This window comes from Hypanus sabinus, chromosome 11 (assembly GCF_030144855.1).
Source record: "Hypanus sabinus isolate sHypSab1 chromosome 11, sHypSab1.hap1, whole genome shotgun sequence".
Lineage (NCBI taxonomy): Eukaryota > Metazoa > Chordata > Chondrichthyes > Myliobatiformes > Dasyatidae > Hypanus > Hypanus sabinus.
This window is the reverse complement of record NC_082716.1, coordinates 104,173,799-104,191,690: the sequence shown is the minus strand read 5'-3', so window position 1 is coordinate 104,191,690 and position 17,892 is coordinate 104,173,799. Positions and strand designations below refer to the sequence as shown.

At 47.5% G+C, this 17,892-nt stretch overlaps 1 protein-coding gene across 1 annotated transcript in view; it reads right to left on the bottom strand.

Moving 5' to 3' along the window:
• Positions 1-2,878: 2,878 nt before the first annotated feature.
• Positions 2,879-17,892, bottom strand: part of LOC132402238 (EH domain-containing protein 2-like) — a 66,812-nt gene continuing 51,798 nt past the window's right edge. The window contains exons 4-5 of the mRNA XM_059985005.1: positions 12,707-12,871; positions 2,879-8,134 (exon numbers count right to left, since the gene is read on the bottom strand). Of these exons, the coding sequence (XP_059840988.1) occupies positions 7,598-8,134; positions 12,707-12,871 (702 nt within the window). The 3' untranslated portion in view covers positions 2,879-7,597. The remainder of the gene's footprint in view (positions 8,135-12,706; positions 12,872-17,892) is intronic.

Below are 17,892 nucleotides of genomic sequence, written 5' to 3'. Positions count from 1 at the left end.
GAAGGAGTGCAGAGAAAATCTACAAAGATGTTGCTGGGTCTGGAGGACCTGATTTATAAGGAAAGATTGAACAGATTAGGACTTTATCCCGGAACATAGAAGATTGAGAGGAGATTTGATAGAGGTATACAAAATTAAGAGGGGTATAGACAGGGTAACTGCATGCAGGCTTTTTCCACTGAGGTTGGGTGGGGCTACAACTGGAAGTCATGGGTTAAGGGTGAAAGGAAAAAGTTTAAGGGAAACATGAGGGAAAACTTCTTCATTCAGAGGGTGGTGAGAGTGTGGAATGAGCTGCCAGTAGTACAAGTGGTGCATATGAGCTTGATTTCAAAGTTTAAGTGAAGTTTGGATAGATTCATGGATGATAGGGGTATGGAGGGCTATGGTCCTGGTGTGGATCGATGGGAGTAAGCAGTTTAAATGGTTTAGCATGGACTAGATGGGCCAAAAGGCCTGTTCCTGTGTTGTACTTCTCTATGGCTCTATGACATGGATGAAAGAAAAATGGAGGGCTATGTGGTAAATTATTAACACAATTCTGATGGAGGGACTCAGCCCGAAATGTCGACTGTTGACAGCTAGTTGAGTAGTGTAGCAACAACCTTGAACTCAACGTTACTAAGTCCATAGAGCTAATTGTGGACTTCAGAAAGGGTAAGACGAGGGAATGCACAACAGTTCCTCACAGAGGGATCAGAAATGGAAAGAGTGAACAATTACAAGTTCCTCAGTGTCAATAACTTGGACTAAACACTTCGATACAGCTGCAAAAACGTCAAGACAGCAGCTACATTTCCCTTGAGTTTGAGGCGATTTGGTTTGTCACCTAAATCACTAGGAAACTTCTACAGATGTACTGTGGTGAGCATTCTGACCAGCTGCATCACCGTCTGTTATGGGAGGGTGGGGGCTACTGCACAGGATCAAAGTAAGCTGCAGAGAGTTGTGAACTTACTCAGCTCCATCACGGGCACCAGCCTCTGTAGTATCCAAGACATCTTCAAGGAGCGAAGTCTCGGGAAGGTGACATCCATATTTAAGGACCCCTCTTTTCATTGCTGCCATCAGGGAGGAACCCGAGACCACACACTCAACAATTCAGGAACAGTTTCTTCCCCACTCACGTCCAATTTCTGAATGGATATTGAACCAATGAACACTACCTCACTACTCCTAATTTCTGTTTTTGCACTGCTTATTTTAACTTAGCTATTACATATATATAATTACTTAATTCTGTTTTTGAAATATTTATCATGTATGACACCACAGCTGTGGCATAACAACAAATTCATGACAAATGCCGGTGATATTAAACCTGATTCTGATTCTGTTTATTCGTTTCCATAGATGTTGCCTGATCTGCTGAGTTCCTCCAGCATTTTGTGGCATGTTGCTCCGGAGAGTTACGTGGCTGGAGAAGGGTTAGATTGATCTTAGAGAAGATTAAAAGGTCGTCACAACATCATGACACTCTGTCATAGATGGTCCCAAGCCTGCTGTGAACGCATGGGGCATGGCGCTAGCAACCCCATCCTGTAAAAACCCAAAGCTACAGAAACAAGAGAAGCTCCAAAGATCTCATTCCTCGGTGAGGAGAGGTCTACAAGAAGATGGTCTACACCTGGGGATAACATGAAAGACCAAGGCCCAGGACACAGGTCTCTGGTGAGCTGTTAAGTGTGTTGGGCTTACGAAGAAGACACCATCATGCCCATAGCTCCTGTTTTGTGCTACAAAATTCAAAATACATTTTGTTATCATAGTTCATATGTCATCATAAACAATAGTGAGATTCATTTTCCTGTGGGCATACTCAATAAATCTATAGAATAGTAACTATAATAGGATCAATGAAAGATCAACCAGAGTTCAGAAGACAGAAACTGTGCAACTGCAAATATAAATAAATAGCAATAAATAACGAGAACATGAGATAATGAAATAAAGCGTCCTTAAAGTGAGACAATTGGTTGTGCGAATGTCTCAATGGATGGACAAGTGAGTCTTTGTTCAGGAACCTGATGGTTGAGGGGTAGTAATGTTCCTGAACCTGGTGGTGTGAGTCCTGAGACTTTTGTAACTTGTGCCTGATGGCAGCAGCGAGAAGAGAGCGCGGCCTGGGTGGTGGGGATCTCTGATGATGGACACCGCTTTCCTGTGACAGCGTTTCATGTAGATGTACTCAGTGGTTCGGAGGGCTTTACCCATGATGGACTGGGCTGAATCTACCTACCTTCCCCCCCACCCCGTTCAAAAATAAATAAACAAGCAATAAGCATCATGAACAGGAGATGAAGCATCCTCAAAAGTGAGTCCATAGGTTGTTGTTTCAATGTTGGGGGTAAGTGGAGTGAAATTATCCCCACTGGTTCAAGAGCCTGATGGCTGAGGGGCAGTAATTGTTTTCTAAACCTGGCGATGTGACCCTGAGGCTCCTATACCTTCTTCCTGATGGCTGCAGTGAAAAGAGAGCATGTCCTGGGTGGTGGGGATCTCGGATGATGGGTGCTGCTTTCCTGCAACATTGTTGTCTTTACTCTTGATGTACTTGACCACATCCACTACTTTTTGGAGGATCTTCCGTTCAAAGGCATTGTGTTTCAATACCCAGACTACGATGCAACTAGACAGTACACTCTCCACTACACATCTATAGAAGTTTGTCAAAGTTTTAGATGTCATGCCGAATCTACACAGACTCCTAAGGAAGAAGGGGCACTGCCGTGCTTTCTTCGCAATTGCACTTATGTGCTGGGTCCTGGACAGGTCCCTCTGAAATAGTGACACTGGGGTATTTAAAGCTGCTGACCCTCTCCACCTCTGATCCTGTTGTACTGTTCTATGTGAAAAAAAAGTGAAGTGAGCGGAGAGCTGTTGAACAAGGCTTGTTTTATTTCAGAATCCAATTACATAAGATACATTGTAATAAAACTATAAATCAGATCAGGCAGAATAAACAACGAATAAAAAATCTTATAAAACAAAGACAGAGCTAGTGTTCATCATCCTGTGCACAGAGGGTGAAATATTGCTGTTGCTCGGTGAAATATACTTTACTGACTATAAGATAAACTGGGCTGTTAAACATTAGCGCTCCCTAACAGTGGGACTACTGAACTGCCGACAGAAGCTCCGAAGACCTCATCTCCTGGGAGAGGAAGGATCTTCGGCTGGAAGACAGATGAAGTCATGTGGTGAAAGCTGAAGCCCAGCACAGAGGACTCTGGTGAGCTGCTGTCGGCAGCCTACGTCCCAGTAGGGCTGATGGGCCAGAGAAGAGGGAGGATAGTCGGACTGCTTGGCGCAACATTTACTATTTACATTTTACTCGTCATTCTCCTTAAATCCTTTGGTTGGTGGCAGGTGGGGGTTCGGAGAAGCGATGCGGAAGATTGTAACATTGGAACAGCGGGCTGCTGGTCTGCTCTCGTTGTTCCAGGAGTGACCGCGCTCTCCTTCTCTGATGAGAGAGAGAGCCTGTCTGGGAGGCCGGTGTTGGCTTGTGGAGTGTAACTGTTGAGATCAAGGACTCTCTTGGGGGGCTTTTGCTATTGCTTTCATGGAGTGGGGGGGGGGGTCAGTGCTTTTGCTGGATTCAAGTGAGAGGAAAGGAAGGGGTTCGATGCTTCTATCGGCTACTTGTGTGTGGGGAGGGGGCCTCTGGGGTTCTGATGTTTCTGTCATTCATTCTTTGTGTTTTTTTGTTTCGTCGATGTCTGAGAGGAGTATGAATTTCAGGGTGCATACTATAAACATTCTCTGAGATTAAATTGAACCATCTGGAACTCCCCACTGCATCGACCTGCTCTCTGGGAGTTCGCAACTCCTGTGCAGAGAGCAGAGATTTAATGTGACTGCTGGACAGATGAGGGGCAGGGGAATGGGTGTGTAAGGATTTCCTTTTACTCCAAGCAGATCTGGGGCCCACAGCCTGGGAAAGTGTTGGAGAATCCCATCCAATACATTAAAGGAACTCAGACGGGAAGTTGCTGAGCCGTGAACTACAGGCCTCAGACCAAGAGTTAATTTTTTGGTTAACATTGATTTGATGGGCTGATTGGCCTCGATTGTTCTTCAACTTTAGTCAAGTCTAGCAGTAATCACAGTCAAGAGCCAAGACTGCAGGAAATTTACTGGGGGTTTTAAAATATTCATTTTAAAGTTTTAGTTTGAAAGTTACCGGTAAAATACATTTGGGGAAACAAATGGGAAACAGCAAAAAATGACAGCTGCCATATAATTGGATAATAAGGAAGGAAGCTGGTTTTCCAATTTGCTCTGGAGGAGCCAATGGTAGAAGCCTGTGGGGTGGGGGGGGGGGGGGGAGGCTGGAGCCTCAGGCAACCAATGGTGGGCCACGAGGAAAAGGACAACGGGAGGCTGGTTGAAGTGGAGGTGGTAATCCTGATCCATAATACATAGGAGCAGAATTAGGCCATTCAGCCCATTGAATCTGCTCTGCCGTTCCACCACGGCTGATTTATTATCCCTCTAAACCCCATTCTTCTACCTTCTCCACATAACCTTTAACATCCTGACTAATGAAGAATCTATTAACATCTGCTTTAAATATACTCCATGATTTGGCTTCTACAGCCATCTGCGGCAATGAATTCCATAGATTCATCACCCTCTAGCTAAAGAAATTCCTTCTCATCTTTGTTCCAGAGGGAAGTTCTTGTACTCTCAGGCTGTGCCCTCCCACACTACGGCAAACATCCTCTCCACGTCCACACTATATTTGATAGGTTTCAATGAAATCCCACCGCATTCTTCGAAACCCCAGCAAGTGTTGGCCCAAAACCATCAAACGCTCTTCACGTGTTACCCCTTTCATCACCAAGATCGCTCTTGTTGCGCGTGTCCATTTGCTGCTTATTAGAGCATCCATAACCGTGGTGAATTGTACGGCTCAGCTGGGAGGCCAGGTGGTCCCAGAGATAATAAAAGGGTTTGGGAGAAAGTGGCAGGAGGCAGTAACTGGAAACCTCTTCCAATTAAAGACAGGAGGTCCAAAAGCTTAACACTCAAGGAAATGTACGATTAAGAAGGCATGTGGTGTGTTGGCCTTCATTGGTCTCAAACCTGTGATGCGTTGTAGCTACACCCCCTCACGGGGAAGGTTTCAGGAGTAAATCCCGAGGGAAAAATACCGAGCTGGAGTCCCTAAGGCAGTCCTACATCAACTTCAACGCAGACTGGCAACTCCTGCAATGATGCTGGTATCAGACTGTATCGGTCTCTACCGTTCCTTTCGATTCATCAGCTGCGTGGAGAGGGGGAGCTTGCAGTGTGGGCGACGGCTTGCTGTTGTACAGCCATGGCTTGCATATTATGTAGACAGCTGGGACGCAACATCCATGGTCAACCGTGATTGATGGAAGGCCTCTCTCTCTCTCTCTCTCTCTATAATCCATACCATGCGGAGATGATGCATGATGTCACACTGGACAAGCCAATGGTGATGCATTGACTTTGTTCATTGTGAACATCAGGACTCATGGGAGTAGGGTTTATGAAAAAAGGTCAGTGTTCCCTCACTGTTCACTACATATTACCCTTGAGGGTAAAGTCCTGATGGTCTCAACCAAAACCTGAAGTGGAAATTCTTAAAATCTCTACACCGACAGACAAGCATGCACATGGACAAGATATAAAAATAAGTTTAGCTGCATGAAATCTCCAACTTCGAACTTTGATATACACCAATCTAACAAAGCACTTTAGGCTGGACTGACCTGGAGAGGGACATTGGCTGGAGTCAGGGCTTTATGCCTTGGCTCTTGGTAGGGTCACCCATGCCAAACAGGTCAGAGGGTAGAGGCCAAGCTGAGAGTAGTCCACCGGTCCTCCAGGTTCGGGGCTAACAACTCTGGCTGGTAAAACAAAACTGTTACGGAAACAGCAATGAAGAATCCTTCTACATCTGAGTGTGACGGTATTCCTGAGTCTCCACCCGGGACTTGCATGGCTGACAGTAGTGAAAACCGAGAGAAAGCTACTGACATGATGAAGGAACCCCTGATCACCGCCGGAGATGGAGGACTTTCATTGCTGCCCTGAACGCCAATGGTGTAATGGGCAGTAAATAAGTTAGCACTAGATGCTTGGGAAAGAATATACTCTGTTCTGTTTACATGGGGTGGGTGGGTGGAGAACGGACTGTGAGGACATCAGGGCAGAACCACAGCCAAGGGTCAAATAAGCCAGGTCTTCAGCTTGGAAAAAAGGAGAGATTGGAGAATTCAAGAACTAACAGTGAATATTGGAGAATACTGGAAACACTCATCAGCTTGGGCAGCATCTGTGAACAGAGAAGGAGTTGACATTTCAGGGTGATGGCCCTTCCTCAGAGAGTTCTGACAGAGAGGCAGGAACACCAGATGCCAGAACCTGGGTCAACACGCAAAGCCAAGGAAGAATTCAGTGGGTCAGGATGGTCGGCATTTCCGGTCAGTCCTGATTAAATATCTTGACCTTTGACCTGAGATGTCAACTGTCCATTTCCCCTCATGGATGCTGCCTGATCTGCAGGATTACTCCTGTGCTTTGTGTGTGTGTGTGTGTGTGTGTGTTACTCGGATAGAGCAGTCACTGGTCTGAAACGTCAACTCTCTTGGTGTTGGACACACACCAGGTTGGGAAATGCAGAGGAGGCTTGACCCAAGCGCAGAGCAGCGGTGAGCGATCGCTTTGATAATAAACTGCAAGACAACAAAGCCAAAACAAGAGAGAAGGGATACTTAAACACGACAAGGCAACAAGGTGACTGAAGGTTAGGAGTAACTGGTTGAGGCTGGCTGGTTCGATGGGTGGACAAGGACCGTGGATGAGGGCTGTGTTTAAATAGGCTGCAGGTGATGTGTTGGAAACGAGCAGTGGGTGATTCCTGTTAGCTGGGTGGGGGCTGGGAGGTGCCTGTGCAGGTCTGACTTGCTGCTATCTCAATATTTTATGCATCAGTTTCAGAATTTGCAGCAGAATTCTGAGTTTGCGTTAATGTTTAACCTTGGCCTCCACTTCGAGCTAAGCCATTGCAGCAGCACCAGGTGAGAATTGGTGAGAGCCAGTGTCACACGCAACCCGGTTTGGTGTGGGAGGCCAAGACCCTCTCAGTTACCGGGACCAGTGGACACTTTGGTTTCTAAATTCCCTCAGGGCAAGAGTGGGGCAACTTCAGTGACTGAGATACACAGCAGAGTCGGGCTTGTGAAAGGCTCTCAGGAATCGTGCAAAAGAACTTTGAGGCCACAAGCATATCAATGATAAAGAGCAGAGGAGCAAAATGGGGGAGGGAGCTGTGGAAATGGTCTCTGGACTGTGGGGGGGGGGGGCACCCTTAACCCTTTACCCACCTTACACCAAAGTCTTCACTTGATGCACAAATGGGGTTTTAAGCGACAGCGTGTAACTTTGCAAGGGGAAAGGTGAACATGATCCTGGAGGCAGTCTGGAATTGACATGGATCCAGAATAAGCCCGAGGATCTGTTTATTAGTCACCTGTTTCCACAAAGGCCAATCACCTCAGCCTGCAGCAACCAGTGACACACTCATCAAGCAGAAAGCCGCCGCCCGCTTCCCGCGCAGAGGTTACTCAGCCGATCCCACCTGCCGCCTCTTGGACGGGGGGACCAGGTAACCTGGCAACTCATTGGGCAGCCCATGGCCATCCAGCTTGACCTCAATGAGGTGGCTGGCCAGGGCAAACTCCTCATCATCCAGCATCCCATCCTTATCAACATCAGAGAGTTTCCAGATCTTGCCGAGGACGGAGTTTGGCAGCTTGGTGGTGATCATCCAGTTCTTGGCCTTGACTCCATTGATCTTCCCGTCGGTGGGCGACAAGTTGTAGAAGATCTCATCATACTTCGGCTTGTCCTTCGTGACGACCCACTCATCTTCGTCCGTCAACTCGTAGACCCCGTCACCGATCCCCTCGATGAAGGGTCCGTTGGAGGTCCCGTCAAATGCTCCACCGTGCACCATCTGTTCCGGCATCTCTAGCTCCTCCTGCCTCACCAGAGGCATCAGCTTGGCAATCTCATACGTCATCATGTCATCTAGTGACTCCAGCATCTTGGGCTTGAGTGAGGGGAACTTGGTGAAATCATGGACCATCAGCTGTTCCTGTTGGGGAAGACATGTTGGGTCAGATCCAAACTCGACCAGTGCCCCAACCCATTACTACTGACGAGGAACTGTTATATCGAAAAAGATTTTTTACTGAGATACAGCGTGGAATAGGCCCTTCAGTCGACCCACGCTGGGCCCAGCAATCCCCCGATTTAACCCCAGCCTAATCAGGGGGCAATTGACAATGACCGATTAACCTACCAACACGGGGAAAATGTACAAATTCTTTACAGGCCTTGGCAGGAATTGAACCTGGGTCGCTGGTACTGTAAAGCGAGGTGCTAACGTGCCGCCCCAAAGCCGTCGTCTGGGATGGGAAGGGGTTCTGGTGGGTGAGACACTGAAGAAGCTGGGATTGTTCTTCCCAGAGGAGCGATGGGTATTTATTTATTAATTAGAGATAAAACACAAACAAGCCCTTCCATCCCATTGAACTGCACCACCCAGCAATCCCACGATTTAACCCGAGCCTAATCACGGGACAATTTACAATGGCCAGTTAACCTACCAACCGTAACAAAACAGGCCCTTCCATCCCATTGAATTGCACCACCCAGCAATCCCACGATTTAACCCGAGCCTAATCACGGGACAATTTACAATGGCCAGTTAACCTACCAACCGTAACAAAACAGGCCCTTCCATCCCACTGAACTGCACCACCCAGCAATCCCACGATTTAACCCGAGCCTAATCACGGGACAATTTACAATGGCCAGTTAACCTACCAACCGTAACAAAACAGGCCCTTCCATCCCATTGAACTGCACCACCCAGCAATCCCACGATTTAACCCGAGCCTAATCACGGGACAATTTACAATGGCCAGTTAACCTACCGACCGTAACATCTTTGGACTGGAGCACCCGGAGGAAACCCATGCATTCTACAGTTTGTTCATTATGTGCCGTGGCGTGTGACCGTGGGCGATCCTGGTCTTTCCACGACCATGATTGTCCTTGGCAAATATTTCTACATAAGTGGTTTGCCAATGCCGCCTTCTGGGCAGTGTCTTTGCAAGACGGGTGAACCCAGCCATTATCAATACTCTTCAGAGATTGTCTGCCTGGTGTCGGTGGTCACATAACCAGGACTTGTGATATGCACCGGCTGCTTGTACGACCATCCACCACCTGTTCCCATGGCTTCACGTGACCCTGATCAGTGGGGGGGGGGGGGGTGCTGAGCAGGTGCTACACCTTGCCCCAGGGCGACTTGCAGGCTAGTGGAGGGAAGGAGCGTCTTACACCACCTTGTATAGAGACGCATCCCCACCCCACCATCCACTGCTCTGCAGACGCGGATAAAATCATAGAAGGCTTTGGTCAAGAAATTAAGAAGCTACTAGGATCAGTAATTAGAGGGCATGGACTGAGTTGGAGGAAATTATTGGGTGATTATTGGGAAATTATTGAGTTGGGTGAATTTATTTTGGGGAACTAGGAAATGGCAGACGAGTTGAACAGGTACTTTGGATTTGTCTTCACTAGGGAAGGCACAGACAATCTCCCATATGTCATAGTGGCCAGAGGACTTAGGGTAACAGAGGAACTGAAGGAAATTCACATTAGGCAGAAAATGGTTTTGGGTAGACTAATGGGACTGAAGGCTGATAAATCCCCAGGCCCTGATGGTCTGCAAGCCAGGGTAATTAAGGAGGTGACTCTAGAAATCATGGATGCATTGGTAATCATTTTCCAATGTTCTATAGATTCAGGATCAGTTCCTGAGGATTGGAGGGTAGCTAATGTTATCCCACTTTTTAAGAAAGAAGGGAGAGAGAAAACAGGGAATTATAGACCAGTTAGCCTGACATCAGTGGTGGGGAAGATGCTGGAGTCAATTATAAAAGATGAAATAGCAGAATATTTGGTTAGCAGTAACAGGATCGGTCCAAGTCAGTATTGATTTACAAAGGGGAAATCATGCTTGACTAATCTTCTGGAATTTTTTCAGGATGTAACTATGAAAATGGACAAGGGAGAGCCAGTGGATGCAGTGTACCTGGACTTTCAGAAAGACTTTGATAAGATCCCACATAGGAGATTAGTGGGAAAATTAGAGCACATGGTATTGGGGGTAGGGTACTAACATGGAGAGAAAATTAGTCAGCAGACAGGAAACAAAGAGTAGGGATTAACAGGTCCTTTTCAAAATGGCAGGTAGTGACTAGTGGAGTACCGCAAGGCTCGGGTGCTGGGACCGCAGCTATTTACAATATACATTAATGATTTAGATGAAAGGATTAAAAGTAACATTAGCAAATTTGCAGATGACACAAAGCTGGGTGGCAGTGTGAAATATGAGGAGGTGTTAGGAGAATGCAGGGTGACTTGGACAGGTTGGGTGAGTGGGCAGATGCATGGCAGATGCAGTTTAATGTGGATAAATGTGAGTTTATCCACTTTGGTGGCAAGAACAGGAAGGCAGATTACTATCTGAATGGTGTCAAGTTAGGAAAAGGGGAAGTACAAGAAGATCTAGGTGTCCTTGTTCATCAGTCACTGAAAGTAAGCATGCAGGTACAGCAGGCAGTGAAGAAAGCTAATGGCATGTTGGCCTTCATGACAAGGGGAGTTGAGTACAGGAGCAAAGAGGTCCTTCTGCAGTCGTACAGGGCCCTGGTGAGACCACACCTGGAGTATTGTGTTCAGTTTTGATCTCCAAATTTGAGGAAGGACATTCTTGCTATTGAGGGAGTGCAGTGTAGGTTCACAAGGTTGATTCCCGGGATGGCGGGACTGTCATATGTTGAAAGATTGGAGCGACTGGGCTTGTATACACTGGAATTTAGAAGGATGAGAGGGGATCTGATTGAAACATATAAGATTATTAAGGGATTGGACACACTAGAGGCAGGAAACATGTTCCCGATGTTGGGTGAGTCCAGAACCAGAGGTCACAGTTTAAGAATAAGGGGTAGGCCATTTAGAACGGAGTTCAGGAAAAACTTTTTCACCCAGAGAGTTGTGGATCAATGGAATGCTCTGCCTCAGAAGGCAGTGGAGGCCAATTCTCTGGATGCTTTCAAGAAAGAGTTAGATAGAGCTCTTATAGATAGCGGAGTCAAGGGATATGGGGAGAGGGTACTGATTGTGTATGATCAGCCATGATCACAGTGAATGGCGGTGCTGGCTAGAAGGGCCAAATGGCCTACTCCTGCTCCTATTGTCTGTTGAAAGAGACTATCACATTCATCCTGTGGGTTGCTGGCATCTGGGGCAGACTGGAGTGGACAGTGGACGCAGAGTCAACAGGATCTTTCAGAGGCAAGGTGGGGATCACTGGGGGGGGGGAGAGATTGGAGACAAAAACAATTTGCTGGAAGAACCCGGGGGGGGGGAGGGGAGGGTCAAGCAGCAACAGTGGGAGAAAAGGAATTGTCAATGTTTTCAGTCAAAACCTTTGCCCAAAATGACAACATTTCCTGTCCTACGAAAGATGCTGCTCGACCTAGCAAGTCGCTTGGTGCTGGGAGAAGGAGCAGGGAGAGGGCCAGGTGGATTTACTGGGATGAAATCATCTCCAACACCATTGAACCTTTACACAGACCTCAGCAAGAATTTGTCACCCTTCTCCAGCACCAACGCCCCACTGCCGCATGAAGGGAAGTTGGTGTGGAATGCACAGAAGCTGTTTTCGAAGCGGTTAGTGCATCGCTTCAGAGCGCCAGTAGTCCACCAATCAAGGTTCGATTCCTGCCGATGTCTATAAGGTACACTCTCCACGTGACCATGTGGGATTTCCTCTGGGTGCGCCACTTTCCTCTTGCGTTCCAAAGGCGTATGGGTTAGGGTTTGTTTAGTGTGTGCAGAGCAAGAGCGGTACAGTTAAATGTTTTGACTGAGTGATGGTAGTAATGGTACACGCCGGGCAACTCACAGCGTGGGAGCAATGAACCAGGCCTGCCGACACTAGGAAACCTGCGCACAGAAGAGGATGAGAGCCCTCCGCACGTACGAGGCCCAATCGATTCACTGCACGGACAATCAGCCGCACGCACTCTCACTACATTCTCACCATCGACCCGACACAGTTCAGCGTTAGCCAGGCGTGGGCTTGCCCCCCTGGTCAAACACAGAAACTGCGCATTTCACTGTATGTTTCGACGTAAAGCTGAGTTCTGGTGTGGTGCCTGCACGAGGACCAGAGGATCACAACCTTGTTATAGGGTTTGGGAGCCATGTTGGCTGGAGTCAGGGCTTTGTGCTTTGGCTCTTGGTAGGGTCGCCCATGCCAAACAGGTCAGAGGGCAGAGGCCAGACTAAGAGTGGCCCACTGGTCCTCCAGGTTTGGGGGTTCACCTCAGGGCTAACAACCCTGACTGGTTAAACAAAACCGTTACAGAAACAGCAATGAAGAATCCTTCTACATCTGAGTGTGACAGTATTTGTGAGCCTGCTGCTCGGACTTGCGTGACTGACAGGAGTGAAAACCGAGAGGAAGCTACTGACACGATGAAGGAAGCCCTGAACACCGCCAGAGATACAGGACCTTCATTGCTGCCCTAAACACCAGTGGCATAACGGGCAGTAGGTAGGTTTGGTGGGGCCGAATTGCACTCACCTGCATTTTTGTGCAGTCTGGAAAATCTCCCGGAGAGATGTGATGCTCCAATTGGATCTTGGCAAATATAAGTCCCAGTTTCGAAATCAACTGCTTCTTCTTGTTTTCCTTCCCAAACACAGACGGCATCTCCTTCTTCAGGTAGCTCATGATGTAGGCATGGACCTGAGAGAGAGAGAGAGAGAGAGAGAGAGAGAGAGAGAGAGAGAGAGAGAGAGAGAGAGAGAAAGGCTAAATGTACTACTGCCCAACAACTCTTGACACACATCACCCTGGTCAGTCGTACCTGAAAGGTTACCCCCACAGATATTAACAAACATAATATACCAGTCCGAAGTGGAGACTGCCTCATACACGATGTAGACTGATGGGGAGAAAACTACCCATGACTACATGAACATCAGCTGGCCATAAGAAGGCACGATCCTCTGTCACTCATCTCAGCACACAAAGACCAAGAAGGAGACAAGTTCAACTGGAAAACTATAAAGATCCTGGCTGAAGCACAAAACAAAAAATCGAGAGAGTTCTTAGAAGCTTGGTTCCCAGCGGGAGACTCTATCAACAAGTATATTGAACTGAACGCACCTGTGTGTCTACGGGATCGGGGGTGAGCTGCGGACACTCAATGAACCGACACTCAGAATGACCGATAACCAGGGATACGGGCCAGCGGAGAAAGACGTAGGGTCAATGGGGGTACGTGCAGACTTCACAAGGACTGAGGATCGATCAACTGAGGATCGAACTTGTGCCCTGAGAGACGGCAGCTCTATGGCCTGCACAGCTGGAGGAGCTGGGTCTTTTCCAGAAGAGCAGAGAAAGTTAAGAAGATAATGTCCAAGATCACAAAGTTTCTGTTAGCGCAAAATGTGTTGTGAATCTTCAAGAATCAACTTTATTTGCCATATATATTCTTACACAAATTAGGTGGCGGGGAGGAGATACATCTCTGCCAAAGGAGGTATAAGGTGCTTCTTCCCTCTGCTAGCCTGTGGGTCACTGTTGGACAAGGTGTAGCACCTGCTTAGTCCCCTCCCGCAGCCACACCCTCCCGATCAGGGTCACGTGAAGCCAGGGGAGCAGGTGGTGGATGGTCACCTGTGCATATCACAAGTCCTGGTTATGTGACCACTGGCAGACAATCTCTGAAGAGTATTGATAATGGCTGGCGTCACCTGTCTTGCAAAGACATTGCCCAAAAGGCGGCAATGGCAAACCACTTTTGTGGAAAAATTTGCCAAGAACAATCACGGTCATGGAAAGACCAGGATCGCCCACGTCATACAACATGGCGCACAATGATGATATCATATGACGACGCATAATAATGGTGATGATGATTAGAAATTTGCTGTAGTGTGTTAGAACACAGAAGATCACAGCACAGTACAGGCCCTTCGGCCCACAATGTTGTGCTAACCTTTTAACCTGCTCTAAGATCAATTTAACCCTTTCCTCCCACATATCACTCCAGTTTCATTGGTGTGACATGCAACAAAAATCATTAAACAATTGTAAAGAATAAAGAATTAGATTAAAAAGATATAGATAGAAGTGCAGATAGGGAATAAACTCTGCATAAATACATAATTACCAGCATGTATTTACAATGTAAACAACATTATAAAAAGTGCTTTAAAGTATCTGCAGAGCAGTGACTAGAATGGTTGATCAGATTAACTGCTGGGGGTGGGGGGGGGGGAAGGAAATGTTTAAGATGGCTTAAAGTTTTTGTTTTAATAGCCCTATTGCATTTTCCAGAAGGGAGCTTTTGGACGAGGCAGTTTGCTGGGCAGGTCAAGAAGCAAAGATGGTGTCTTTGGAGATATTCTTAGAATAGATGGCGGGCTGAGTGATCTCCTGGGTCATGAGGCTCTGTGGCCAAGAACTCTCATACTCATGGATCGAGCATTCTAACTGGTTGCATCGCTGTCTGGTACAGGGGAGTGGGGCACGGCACAGGATTGAAAAAAGCTGCAGGACGTTGTAACCTCAGTCAGCTCCAACACGGGTCCCAGCATCGAGGACACCTTCAAAAGCTGATGCTTTAAAAAGGCCGCATCCATCATAAAGGGCCCCCACCACCCAGGGCATGCCCTCTTCTCATTGTTACCATCAGGGAGGAGGTACAGCAGCCTGAAGGCACACACTCAACAATTCAGAACAGCTCATTTCCCTCTGCCATCCGATCTCTGAATGGATATTGAACCCATTAACACTACCTTGTATTGTTTTCTTTTTACTCTCCTCTCTTTTTGCACTATTTAATTTTTTTATATACTTCTCACTGTAATTTATAGATTTTTCTATATATGGTGTGATGTACTGCTACTGCACAAGAAGATGTTTCGCAACGTATGCCAGTGATGCCTGTGAATCCCAGTCCCATGTAGACCCAGTGGGGATTTCAGAACTCCATTTCCCTGAGTGTCAGATGGATGTGGGCTCGTTCCCACTGGAAGGGGGCCGGGGGAGAGAGGAATCGAAAGGAGTGGTGACGTTGGGGGCAGCAGGTGGGGGGAACGGGAGCAGCCTTGTGCAGAAGGAGAATTACCAGCTCACGCCAAGCGATGAATCACCTTCATCGCTGTAAAGACATCAAAAATGTAACAAAATCGAGGCATGGTGCAATCTCCTCCAGCTGGCAGCAGGAAGATCGACATGCACGCCCAGTTCTGGGGAGTTTCAGCAGCAAGGTAGCAAAAGCCAAGCGGCATCAAACAGCACAAGAGCTACGGTCTCAGGAGCTGCCAGAAGGCATCTGCTCTCGACAACAGCAGAGGCAGAACATCATCAGCCTGAGCCAGGCACCAGGGGTGGCTTCAAAGCACCTCAACAAGGGAACTCCTATTTCCTGGCTATATTTTAAATTTCTGGAGCTTCAAGGAAAATCAATGGCTGCAGGATTCTGGGGAAAAAGTCCCTCTCTCCCTTATCCCTCTTGTTCTCTCTTTTACACTCTTCTCTCTTCAGTCCCTCACCTTTCTTCCTCCCTCGTGCTCATCCTACCACTTCCCCTTTCCTTTCCACCACCCAGTCCCTTCGGTCTTCCCAGCTAGAAAAGCCTTACTTAAAAGATGGCACCTCTGACAATGTGACCCTCCCTCACTACCACCCCTCCCACAGTGCGACCCTCCCCCAGTACTGCCCCTCCCACAGTGCGACCCTTTCCCAGTACCACCCCTGTCATTGGGTTACCCTCTCTCAGTATTGACCCTCCCACAGTGTGACCCTTTCCCAGTACCTCCCCTGTCATTGGGTTACCCTCCCCCAGTACTGCCCCTCCCACAGTGTGACCCTCCCCCAGTACCACCCCTGTCATTGGGTTACCCTCTCTCAGTATTGACCCTCCCACAGTGTGACCCTTTCCCAGTACCACCCCTGTCATTGGGTTACCCTCTCTCAGTATTGACCCTCCCACAGTGTGACCCTTTCCCAGTACCACCCCTGTCATTGGGTTACCCTCTCTCAGTATTGACCCTCCCACAGTGTGACCCTTTCCCAGTACCACCCCTGTCATTGGGTTACCCTCTCTCAGTATTGACCCTCCCCCAGTGTGACTCTCCCTCAGAACTGCTCTGGAATTCCAGATTGGGTTTTTTTTTTACGGCTGTCTGTGATTAATATTTGAACTACTGTTCTTCAGATCAAACGCTGTGCATGGCACTACCTGATCTTGTCCCCACCCCGGGCTCGGACTGATTGTTGTTTACCGGCATTTCACCAGAAAAGCATATGAACATGGCTGTGATGTGTGAGTGCTTGTGAGATAATGCAGTCAGGATGTCCAAACTTGCCTTGGATTACATTCCTGGCGGCCGGACAAAAATGTGGGAGATCTGCCGATCTGTAAAAGCTGCAGCTGGATTAAAGCCCCAGGAGCCAACAGCTCGCTGCTGTTTGCAAACGCTTTTCCTTCTCCATGAAGTCTCTGTGGCAAGGAAGGAGTTGATTTGGACAGAGCCCTGGGTCACCCACAAAGTGAGTGGTCCTGGGAAGCCCACCTCAAAGAGGAGCCAGCAGCCTCGGGCAGGGTGCCGGACCCAGCGTGAATGTGCAGTTACGAAGGAAGCACGGCAGTGCCTCTACTCCCTTAGGAGTTTGTAAACATTCGGCATGACATCTAAGACTTCGACAAACTTCTATAGGTGTGTAGTGGAGAGTGTACTGACTGGCTGCATCACAGCCTGGTATGGAAACACCAAAGCCCTTGAATGGAAAATCCTACAAAAAGTAGTGGATTTGTCCCAGTCCATCACGGATATAGCCCTCCCAACCATTGAGCACATCTACGCGAAACATTGTTGCAGGAAAGCAGCACCCATCATCAGGAACCCTCACCACCCAGGCCATGCTCTTTCCTCATCGCTGTAGAAGGTACAGGAGCCTCAGGACTTGCACCACCAGGTTCAGGAACAGTTACTACCCCTCAACCATCAGGCTCTTGAACCAAAGGGGATAACTTCATTTGCCCCTTCATTGAAACTTTTCCACAACAATGGACTCACTTTCAAGGCCTCTTCATCTCATATTCTGGATATTTATTGTTGATTTATTTATTATTATTATTATTATTTATTTGTTCTTGTATTTGCACAGTTTGTTGTTTTTTATGCACACTGGTTGAATGCTCCAATTGGTGTAGTCTTCCGCTGATTTTGTTCTGGTAATTATTCTTTGGATTTATTGAGTAAGCCCACAAGAAAATGAATCTCGGTGTTGTATATGGTGACGTATACATACTTCAATAGTAACTTTACTTTGAACTGTGGATTTATTTATTATTTAGATATACAGGCCCTTCCAGCCCAATGAGCCACACCACCCAGCAACCCACCTATTTAACCCCAGCCCAATCACAGGTCAATTCACAATGACCAGTTAACTTACTACCCGGTATGTCTTTGGACTGTATAAGATTTGAACATATAACACAGACCAGTTTAGCACAGGGACAGGCCCTTTGACCCACAATGTTGTGCCGAACCAGCCAAAAGACAAACCAAAACACAAATCCCCCCCCTACCTTCAGCATGTCCACATCCCTCCATCTTCCTCACATCCATGTGCCTATCTAAACATCTCTTAAAAGCCTCTAATATACTTGCCTCTACGACCATTTCAGTCAGCACATTCCAGGCATCCACCCTCTCTGAGTAAAAAAAACTTAACCCTCACATCAC